At 37.6% G+C, this 12,003-nt stretch overlaps 1 protein-coding gene across 1 annotated transcript in view; it reads right to left on the reverse strand.

The window, feature by feature from the left end:
• Positions 1-12,003, reverse strand: part of LOC121269810 (DNA-binding protein RFX7-like) — a 69,500-nt gene that overhangs the window by 13,698 nt on the left and 43,799 nt on the right. Inside the window, exons 5-8 of the mRNA XM_041174775.1 lie at positions 10,711-10,827; positions 7,495-7,579; positions 5,474-5,681; positions 1,467-1,771 (exon numbers count right to left, since the gene is read on the reverse strand). Of these exons, the coding sequence (XP_041030709.1) occupies positions 1,467-1,771; positions 5,474-5,681; positions 7,495-7,579; positions 10,711-10,827 (715 nt within the window). The remainder of the gene's footprint in view (positions 1-1,466; positions 1,772-5,473; positions 5,682-7,494; positions 7,580-10,710; positions 10,828-12,003) is intronic.

Here is a 12,003-nt window from a genome sequence, read left to right on the forward strand (position 1 = left end):
CTCAGGGCAATGCCTTGACCAGAGTTAAGCTGCCGGGTTTAAATTTCAAATAATGCTTGGCGGTTAACTATCAGTCACCATTAACTGGTGCATTCTCCATGGCAATGCCTCGAACAATCAGAGTTCACTTGTCAACCAATCAGCGCACTCTTCTCATGCAATATAAAGTTGTTGCTTCCCCTGACATTGGTACTTTTGCAATTGCCCTGATGCAAGCGAGGCGAAAAGCTTCTACAAAAATCAACATTTATTTTTCCTTTTTTGATGTATCACCATTTCCCAAATGATAAACTTTTCAATCTGCTACTCTTCTCCCAGAAACTGATGACTTCTGCTGTGATTATGGTTCATGCATATCAGCAGGCCTATGGTACCATGACCAGATACAGTATGCAAGTGTTGACATGACCACAAAAGGCATCACAGCTGAGCCCAATGCTGCCTCCATCCAGCATTCAGACATGTATTTTCTGGCTGGACTACAATCAGAAATGGAAACCCTAACTGAATCTTCTTTTAAATCTGAAGAAGTTAAAATAATTTTAGCACAGCATCGTTGCTGTCAGCTAACTCATCACAAGCTGGGGACCAAGCATGATCTGTGCAATTCAGAGAAGATTATAAGCCACATTTACCCACAAAAGGCATCAGGCATTCGATGTGTAGTTTTATACATTTACACATTTTATATGTTTAAAGGCATTCTAAAATAACTTATTTTAATGTATATTTTCTGTGGCTTTATAAATAGCAGATTTATGGTGTTAAGTTTGGAGTCAAATTTTGTTTGATAACACTCCTGCCTTGAGACATTTTACTATTTTAAAGGAGCAATATAAATGCAAGTTGTTGTTAGAGACAAAATATCCTTACAGGCATAAACAACACATAAACACAAAGAAATACCAGGCTTAATTAACATGTGAGGAAGACTCGAGTTTTTGAGTGACCTTATAATCACATGTACAAGAGAAAAAAGCAGGGAGGAGTAATCACCATTTGTCCACTATTTTTTTGGTTCACCAGTGGTTTAACAAATCACCATACTATCTTCTGGGGAAAGAAAGAAGAGGGGGAACAAGAAGTGTCATCATCATCAACACTATTCCATTAGGAAAGCACCACATAATTTCATGGGGTAGGCCAAAATTTGGCTGACACTACTCCCTTTCTCTGAAGTGAAAGGCTTTGTTGTTTTTCATTATGCATCATGTGGACCAGCCAGTTAAGCAGGAAAACTATATAAATCAAAGCAGTTTGAAAGCAATTTAGGGCTTACAACTAAACACTCAATTACTATCAGTAAGTAATATATATCTAAACTATGTAACTTTACTAATGAAAACTAACAAGGAATTCACAGTCCAGATGATGCATTTTTATTCCAGATTTTTAACCTTTCTCACAGCCCTCACTTTGCTATTCGTTGACAATTCACTCTTAATATCGAACCATGAATAACTTACTTGGATAGGGCTGGGAACAGTTGCCACCACAATGCCAATAGTAGGTTGAGGAGAAAGCAGGGCAGGGCTTCCATTGGGGATGTTGGCTACTCCCCCAACTGTGGCACCTTCTACTTTCTTTACTTGTTGTTCCCCTGGTAGTGGAGATTGGAGTTTCTGCTCTTGTTGTTTCTTCAGCGTATTCTGTTGAATTTTACGTTGCAACTGTTGCTTGGCATCGACTGATGGGGAAAGCAAAGTCTTCACTTGCGGCTGAAAGGAATTGCTTTCAGTCATGGGCATAAAAGCAGATGGCTGTTTTGCTCCTGCAAGAAAATTATAGCAACTTCTGTAAAAAATGCTCAGATAACAGATGCTTCGTAGGTCATTTAAACATCAGCACCACTAACAGTCATTAAAACTTGCAGCTTTAAAATGTACAATTTCTGATTTTGTTCACAGATTGTTAGCGATGCCTTTCTTAAAGAGCAACTTCACTCACTTCATACCTTTTGCTTTTTGTTTGACCTCTAACACTAGCGGAAACGTAATGATCATGGAAAGCAATGATCCTGCTTCCACCAGTCCTTATATTCCTTTCAGCATAAAAGGGTCATATACATCTCCATCTTTTTTTGCAACTCACTGTGGAAACAACTGCTCCATGGAGCCCTACAGAACCAGAAGGAATTCTACTTAACTATTTTTTGAAGCCATTGGTCAGGGAATATAGAAGACCAGCACTGCTTTCTGCATATTCATTTTCATAATTAACATCTACCCTTTACTCAGTATGTTCAACTATACTCGTGTGGTGCAAGTTTCAGTTACTAGTTGTTTCTTGCATGTGCACTATTTTAGTGACAAAGCATTAGGTTGCATTTTTAAAAATTATTTTTATCCACGCTAAAGCCTATTCTCTTGCACTTTTTATTGCTTAATAAGGATGGTAATGCCAGTAATGGAGCATTTCCACTTTTTGCATCCAAAATCAATTACATCCAGGTGCAATACAAACCAGGTGTTGAGCTCTTGCTTAAATGAGGCTAAACAGCAGGTAAGCAATGAGATCTCAATACCCCATTAACACAGCGGGATACCTCAATTTTTTCCAAAAATAGAATGTTGGCAATATGGAATATATACAGTAAATCAAACTATAAATGGACAAGAACTTATATTCAGTAAACTAAAGCAGTTGATAACAAACTAATAATTTTGACAAAAAATAAAGTGACAAAGTGCAGGAGTGATATTTTAGTACTCCCTTATTTAAACTTCTTAAAACATCAACTCACTGGTGATAACAGAAAACAGCCTAGGAATACTTGACAAATTTATTTTTCTGCAGGTTAGAAAATTGGCAAGCATTTTGATAATCTTACTACAGTGGATTTCTCATGGCATCGTTCACAATAAATCACAGCACAATTTTATAATGGGATATATATTGCCCCATGTGATACACAATTTATTATATAATGAGTGGAAAGTTTGTGTCTTCATAGCCATTTCCTAATAGATGTGAAAGGATTGTCCTGAGCAAATTTTTTGGCTACCAAGATCAAAATCTGTACACCCGAAATGTCTCTTTAAGATTCCAAGCAGTAACTGGAGCAAAAACCAGTTCTACCTGTTCAGTTCTCCCTGTTGGAAGTGCTTTATAAATAGGCAAAAGGATAATTGCTGTTGCTGAGAGAAATTTGTTTGTAGTTTGACACCAGCTTGTAAATCCGTAACCAAGAGAGGTTACACTATCAAGGTCAAAAGAAACAAGCAGACATGACTGGACTTTTTCTCTTTTCTTTATAGAGAACTTTTTGAGATTATTCAGTTGTGACTGCATGACAATTCAAGGTGCATGAATGTTATTGTAGGTGTGTATATAGCTGTGTGCTTCCTGTGGAGTCACTCTTGGAAAATCAGATGACATGCAGTTTGGAGATGAAAGATCAATATTTAAATAATCACATTTTTAAGGCATACAGCCTGATGGGCTGATGGTTTGGAGGATGTCCAATCTTCAAAGTACCCAGCAGGAAGTACAAGGAAGGGATCGGGGTTGCAAACTGTTGAAGCACTGGGAGAAGCAGTGTGCTTTTTTTGGTGCATTCACACAGGTGTTCAAAGTCCTGCTGGGAGTGGTTCGGATACGTCAACACAAGGGAGAGATATGAAATGTGGTACAGCTGTGAACCACTGCCCAAAGTATGACCAAAGCAGCTTTCTCAGGGTGGGTGGTCAATGTGCGACAAAGTTAGGCATTCAGCAGCAGGATGCAAAAGATTACAGTACGAAGTAGAGGAGTGAAAGTATGGGTGCTCAGGGTTTCATCTTAGAGGGTGATAAGGAGATAGCAGTTGTACCCTGGAGGAGGGGGGCAACTGATACCCGATGTGCTTTGCTAAGTGATTCTTGAGTATTGAACACAAGGAACCTATAATACTTAAATTTTTTACATATAACATATTTCATCCCTGTCAGGAACCTGTTCTACAAATCCTCTTCCTGCAGCTGCAACTGGCCAATCCACCTTCATACCAATCAAGATAAACTCATGATTTATTGCTGTGGAAGGGAAGGAATTTCCTAAACATTTTCCCAACAATGGGGCTTGAGGTTCAATTAATAAAGAAAACATGTGTAGTTATATAGTGCCATTTGTCATTAAAATATAATAATTTTAGTACTATTATTGTGATTTATTGCAAAAATGGGTTAATAGTGGGGTTTGGATAGTTTCTCTGTGTTATGTGCATGTGTGGGATTTAATTGAATTGGATACAGCTGGTCTGAGGCTTTGAGTCATCAAAAAGAAGCTAAGTTTCAACTGTTAAATATGTAAACATGGCTGAAGTTTTAGAATGTGAATGAGGGGTGAGGAAAATTTGCATTTTAAGATAAATTGGGTTAGTTTAAATTTCAAAGAAATTGTAGGATGTTATAACTAGTTAGAAGAAGCTAAGCCAAACAGTGTACTTGTTTTTTTCCAAAAGTTACTGATAAAATTTGTACTATGAAAAGATTTGTATTATGAAAGGGATAAAGTTCCAAAGATCTATCGGAACAATGGAATTTGCATTAAAAAGGAAAACCATGTATAAAAGAGAGACGGCTATGTGTAAGAGGGGAAGGCATTCTAAGACCTAACACAAGTGTGAAAAGCCTCCAACATCTGGACATCAAGCTGCTGTCTACAGGAATCGAAGCTGAGAAAACTCACTTTGAATTCCACTGTCCAGGGTATCGTGTAACTTTGCCTGGGTCTGTTTACATCTTTTTGTTTTTTTTACTATTGCCTTAACAGAGGTTTAACTGGGAGCCAGATTAATTAAGGGTTTTAGGAGTTATTAAAGTAGTTATTTGTAGACCGATGGATGTGTTTGAAATCTTTTCTTTTGTTAATAAATGTTTAATTTAGTTTTCTAAAAACCTCTGAAGTCTTGGTAGTCTTATTACTTCTGGATTTAGGGCACACATCACAAAATAAAATACAAATTGCAAAACGTGATCAAGTTTCCCTCATGGATTTGATCTGCCTGGCAGACATCATCTGCCACGTCATAACACACATTAATGACCACCAGATGTCTCAAAGTGCTTTATAGCCAATGCAGAACTTTTGAAGTACAGTCACTGCTGTAATGTAGGAAATAGAAACTTGGGACTTATTGGGTTGGGGGTGGGGAGGAGCGCAGGATAAGGGAACTAATTAGGCATTGTACTTAAAATCCTAGACATGAATGGTAGATATCAATCCAATTTTACAATGAGAGCATGTCAGGAAGGGGAGGAGGGGCAATGAGATTTGTCTCAAACTGAGATAGATTACAGAGTTGCATTTTATGGACAATATTTCTTTTTAAGATTTAGTGCTCACCTACTTGACAAATTGGTGGCAAAGCACATAGTTTAACCACATACTTTACTCACCTTACCTAGTTCACTGATAAAAAGCAGAAGCATAGTCTTTAAGGCAGTTAAATGGAACCAGGCTGGGGAACATTCTAATGAATACAGTTACTCACCTGTAGGCGCACCTGCCATTACCGACAACGCAGCAACAGACTTTGTGCCAATATAGTGACTGGTAACGAGGAAGCGAGCTAGATCGACCACTGAATCAAATTTTCGGATTAATACTTTCTGGGCCCACTCACATACCAGACTGCAAGCTGCAGATCTGACCTCTTCATCAATACTCTGCAGGTGGCCTGCAGAGTGTGATCCTTCAGACTAGAATGCAATATAACCAAACATTAGGTTATAATTGTTGCTGTAGTAAAAACGTTTTTAAAGACAAATAATGGCTAAAATGCTTAATTGGGCAAAATTAGTAATTCAACAGACAACAGTTTGTAACTTTCTACCACAAAATCACATGAAATTGGTCCAATTCAGTGACAGCAATTGAATTTGAATATCCAATTTTAAAATTAAGTAAAAGTAAAATTAAGGGCATTTTTCACATTGGTAACATAAAATGCATTGATTGGAGCAACATCATAATTGACTGTAATGAAACAAGTCAAATGTCCATTTCTGCAAAAATAACAATATTCCCTTCAATACAACACACCTTGTACTTGATCATGGGACAGTCATATCACAATTCCAGCTGCTTTGAAGGTAAATTACCAGCCCAGACTATGGCAGTTATTTAGTGAAATGGCCTTAATTCCAGTCACTGAACACCTGAACTTCACAGTACTGAATTAGTTCTGGTGGTTCTTCAACTATATTCAAACTGGTTTCACTGAAAGATAGTACCTGCACGAGCAGTGGCTGGGATTTTTAAAGTCATGATGGAAGCCCAATTCCAAAACATACTAACCTGTGTGATGAGCCAAAAGGCCTCCTATGCTGTATTATTCTATAATTTTGTTAAGGTTAATGTAGTTTTGAGAAGGCCAATACACATTTTCTAAACTGGAAGCACAAGAAATTAAACAATGGACTTTTCTGGGTTGAGCTATATATACTTTCTGTAGGGTCCTGAATCCCACTGTGCAATTGTTTGTCCTTACAATTTATGGTGAGCAGCTTTATCCTGAATGCATTGCTGTCCCACTGAGCTAACTGTGGTAATAGTAATTTGAACCTTTCCTTCAAAATGAAGACATTCAAGATCCTCAAATCAACTAGAGCTTGATTTGTCCACACTCATCCTTGCTGCTCTCTCATTCATACCCAGCCAAATCAAACCACTACTACTTTTGTGTGCTACTGCAAGGAACCCCATAATAGAGGCATTCTCCTTTCTAAATGGGGAACATGTTCAAATTACATACTTCTAGAAAATGGGTCACCTCAGTAGGCAATAAAATTATAAACATGTTGGAAGGGCCTGCAAGTTTGATGCAGATCTTGAAACCTGGGCAAGGCTGACTGAAAAAGAAGAGTACTTCATCAGAAACAGACATGTGACCAAAGATGTGAATTGAACTGAATGCAAGACAAGTGTAACTCAGTTAAAATTGAAGTATCAATTATAGTAGAGGTGGCATTTTGTTGAAAAATAAGATTTACTGGAAAACTTTTATAGACTTCATATACAAATAAGCATGGACTGTTCCAATATTTGAGAACATGCATTCCACAGCATTTTTGAAGGCTGCTTAGGAAAGTTGTCTGGGCCTTGGCAGAATGCTGGATGAGACAGAATTTACCAAGACAGAACTGAAGAGGTTGGTAGAAACAAATCTGAAGAAATGCAGGTGTGGATGAAGATTTTGTTAGTGGTGTGGATGAAAATAGGGGTGTAGATAGGCTATGTTGGAAAAATGGAAGTTGGCGGTTGTCATGGTTATTGTCAATAATGCAACCAAGATAATGTGTTATCCAAATGAGTCCCTTGTTGGATGAGGAAATCCTATTTACAAATTGGAGGCAGAACAAATGGAGAAGATTTATTTTAACTTTCATTCAGTATTGGAGAAGCTTCAGTTCCTTGTGCAAATTCCACCATTCTTTCCCATTACGCTTATGGATATCATACAGTATAGTTTATCTTCACATTTTAATGGTCATGATAACAGAAAATTATTACCCCTTCTCCAGTTTTGTGAAAATCCAGGCTTGGTAGCGATGGCATGTGAACAAAAGCTTTTTTCCTCAGACCACTATAGCAATATGTTTCAAGGAGTTAAGGTCAAAGAATGTATTGAGCCTTATTTTAAATAAAAATATGATGACAGGAGAATGCAGACTTAAAAACACAGGATCACTAAAAACCTATGAACTTAAATCAGTGAAATTTTTCAAGTGCATCATATGTGAGAAAAAAAAACATTAAATGCAAAATGAGATAAATGTTGATCAATAAAAGAATGAAAATATACAAATTGTAACCTTTTAAAATGTACAAATTCTTTTCACAGCATTAATAGAAGTAACTGGGATTGCATTGCAAGGCTACACTGTAAACCAAGGTTTTCCAATATTGTAAACCAAGAGAAAAGAAAAACATTTTGCTGCATATCAAAGCTGTCAGAATCACAACACTTAAATGCTATGTATCTTTAATCCCATTTTCTTCTCAGCGGCTCTAGGCTGCACTTGAAGGTAAATCAGTGACCTTCTTCTAGCCTACTATAAATATACATAAATTCTGTTCTGTTGAAGAGTCATACGGACTCGAAACGTTAACTGTATTCCTCTCCGCAGATGCTGTCAGACCTGCTGAGTTTTTCCAGGTATTTTTATTTTTGTTTTGGATTTCCAGCATCCACAGTTTTTTGCTTTTCTACTATAAATTCAGATTCTACTCTGGGTAGATGGTGTCAGCATCAAGCATGCCCATAGTCAGGCACAAAAGTCTGACGTAGATTGGAACTTAACCGATGCCCAACCTGGATATCAGAAAAGCTGCATTCCACTAACTTTCCATTAATTGTCTCCCTAGTTTTTGCATGAGCCTGCAAACTCATGTGCTCTTTGTGCTATGGGCTGATAACCCATAGAACTGATACTCCTCAAATTAATTTCACATTGAACGTGACAGGAGACTTATCACACGTCAGTTTGGGCTAGATGTGAACCAGTTTCAGGAGTTCAGAAGTGTTGTGCTCACTATATAAACTCCTTTACATGGCAACACATGCATGCAGTCAGTGGATAGACCTCATTCATCCAGTGGCAGAAGCTTGATGATTGCACAGGGTGGAATTCCAAGAGCACAGTGGTATAATGAAACTGAAATCGATCCCTTAACCTACAATGTGCATTTTATTTTGGGAACATTTAGTTACTTCTTTTCTCCTCTCTCCCATCTCCTCAGGTGCAGGTCACAACAGGCCTTTTGTTATGTTCCAAGGTCCAAGGGCCTGGTACAAGATCTCAAGTCTATCTCACACCATGGTGCGTATCAAAACCTAAATGAAAATGCATCATCAAATTTTTCCACATCCTGTGAGAACTGACAACAAAATTTGAGCAATAATATGCATTCCTTCACTGTTACAGGGTTGCAAATTGCTGCTCAAATTTATGAGCGAATTCTTTTTTCCCTGCAGTGAACAGCCCAGGTCATTTCCAAAGTCCAAGGTAGGAGTCACCCTTCAATTAAAAATTTAGCATAGATAAGATTTTAGGTCATTACGGTGGGCAGGAGCAGAAACAGTGTCAAGAAGCAAAATATTTTACAATTGATAGATAATTAGTACAATAGAACAAATACAAAACAGAAAACAACATTTTAATCCACAGAACTTGCCACTGGCCCACACAGATAATGCAATTTAAGAGCGTCTTTAAAAAAACTGAAAAATCAGAAAGGGGAATTGTCATTTTTACCAAGGCCAAGTTAACCATAGAAGACGGTCTTACAGGAGTTGTGTAGCTAAATATGATACTGCGATAATCTATTCAAAAAGGCTTTTTTGTAAAAATGTTGGTGTATTGTTGCACATGCCTAATGTCATAGGTCATATGTTTTTGATATATAACTTCATGGTTTTAGAAACTGAATTTTAAATGTAAGTTCAGTGGGGAAAAAAAACTAGTAAACATCTAGGGGCTGGCAAATCACACAGACTTAAGTAATTACAACTCAAGAGGTAACTTCTATTTACTGGACAAACTCAGAGTTAAAAGGGTGAGGATGATAAAATGGCAGGTAGTCTTACTTAGCTAAAAGAACCGGAGACATGACGTCTGCAGTTATTCCAGTAAAAGATGGTTTCCCAGAATTAATGAAAGCTTTGGAATTAAAAAGGTTGTTAATTTGCATTTCTACCTGGGAGCAAGCCATGTGTGTCAAACTGCCATGAAGATAGGTGGAGCTTAGTGAGATCTTTGTTTTTGAGTTTATCTTTGTGAATTCAGTTGGGGCACAGCCAGCAGCAGGGGTAGTTAACGTTTGGAAAAGCAGCCAAGAGACGGTCACGGATCTTACACAGCTTGCAGCTCCTTGGAAGTTGAGATAAAGCCAGACTTACACCTGAAGTAGAGTAAATGCTAGTCCATGATGCAGCCAGTATTCAATATAAGCTGGAAAGAGAAAAAATAACTGGAAGATTTGTTTAGCTGGAAGCTACAAGGAAAAATCTACAATAATTCATAACAAAAGGCAGTTAACCTTGCTGCAGTTGGAGTTCTGGAAGCAATCAGCTTGGTTGTAACTAGAACAATCGCAGCAGGCAATTGGAAGCCAAGGGTGTTTTCTGATGTTTTAAGCCACTGTCCAGGAGTCACATGGAGACCTCTGCTGGAACTGTAGAATCCAAAGGCATGAGGACAATAAAGAAATTGGAGGGCTGCTTAGCCAAAAGCTAATGGAAGGACCCCCACCAAGTCTTGTACCTTGGAGAATAGCTAGGACACTGAAGAGAAATCAGAGTGGATTCCAGAGAGAGGCAATATACTTTTGAGTTGGTCCAAGGAAAAGTCAATGACCCTCAGAGATTTTGTAACATAAGGAAACTCTTGGTTGGGGGGGGGGGGGGGGGGGGTGGGGTTTGCAGGGGGAAAACGGAAATAGAACTGCATTCATAGCATAAGTCTTTAGAAGCTCTAGCGTTAAGTTAATAGTGCTTACTTTGTTTAATCTTCCTAATATACAATACTGTTCATGTTAAAAAATGTGAAATCTCCTGGCATAATCCTGTCAGTTAATTGCTGGGTGGTGTTCAGATTTCTCCTTTAAACATTAACGATCCCTTAACAGGATCGTAACATTATATGACGGGCCTTGGAGAATGCTCTCCCTCAAGTTAAAATGAACAAGATATCAGCCCAATAATTTCAAAGCCACTCGAAAGGATATTTTGATTTGCCTCTTGTGCCAAGGCGTCGAGCTTTCATATTTGGGAAGACATTCTTCATAATCTTCCCAAAGTCAGCTGCACTTAAAGAGTTATAACCAAGATTGTCACAATAGTCCCTGGAAAACAAAATGTGAAATTCTATTAGGCCATGCCTCAACTTTAGAACAGAGATCTACATCCTTTTGCATTAAAAAGAATAACCCCCACCTGGCCATTCAGCCAATGCCCCTTAGTTATTAGCCATCAGGAAATGATTAATAGTGCCATGGTGTCTTTTTTCCCTATCGTGAAGCTCTTTACCGTTCTTGATAGTGCAGACAAAATGACAACTCACCATGTGATAAACTATGCACAGAAATTCACATCCATCAATCTAAAAGCTTAGCACGCTGAAACACTGCCAGCCTATTAACCCACAGTCTGACAGGCTAACTTTAAAATAAAAATGGTCTTCCTGAATTGAAGGACCAAGCGATTGCTTTTATAGGTCCTATGGTACATTAAGTAATTTTGGGCACAGTTCAATGTTGGTAATGCAAAAAAGCAGTGTGCACTGAACTGGCTTCCAGAGTTCAATGACTGACTTCCGCACAAATTATGATAAGATAAATCTGATGAGTGAAATTTTGTTTTGTCATTTTCATTTGCTAGCATTTCAGTCAGGACAGTTGACTCTTTTTCGTTCACTTATATTGAAATGTATCAGACAGAACACAAAAATAAGAGCAGTAGACAGCATTCGCTTAAAAAGCAAACTCAGAGAACCACAACCTCATTCAATGTAAAAAAAATCTTGCATTTAGATATTGGAAGCACTTTAATCAGAATAAGGCAGGTGCAAAAATGTTAAATTATGTGTCCATTGATTTCACATTTTCTTAATTTTTGGCCCATTGGATTTTAGTTTTAACACCCAGCCACTTGGTCCACTAAATCAATCTCTCTTTAGATTATTGCCGATAATGATTGTAAACTTAAGATTCATCATTCTGTTTCTGAAATGTATTATCTGTAGTTTTTTTAGATTATATATTGTACTTCTAAACATGGAAATAATGTTAAAACACAGTAATATCTGTGGTTTTTAAGCTTGCTGAGAATACTATGAATTTTGATTGAAATGACTTCAGCTATAAATAATTGTTCCTAATTTACACTTGGCTGATTCCTGTTCACACGGGGGTGAAAGAGAAAAACTAATGAATGCTGAAAATACCATGCAAAATATTCATTAAGTCTAGCCAGATTCACATTGGCAAGCCAAAATGCCTAATTCCCACCCCATGATAACA

This window comes from Carcharodon carcharias, chromosome 26, assembly GCF_017639515.1.
Source record: "Carcharodon carcharias isolate sCarCar2 chromosome 26, sCarCar2.pri, whole genome shotgun sequence".
Classification (NCBI taxonomy): Eukaryota; Metazoa; Chordata; class Chondrichthyes; order Lamniformes; family Lamnidae; genus Carcharodon; species Carcharodon carcharias.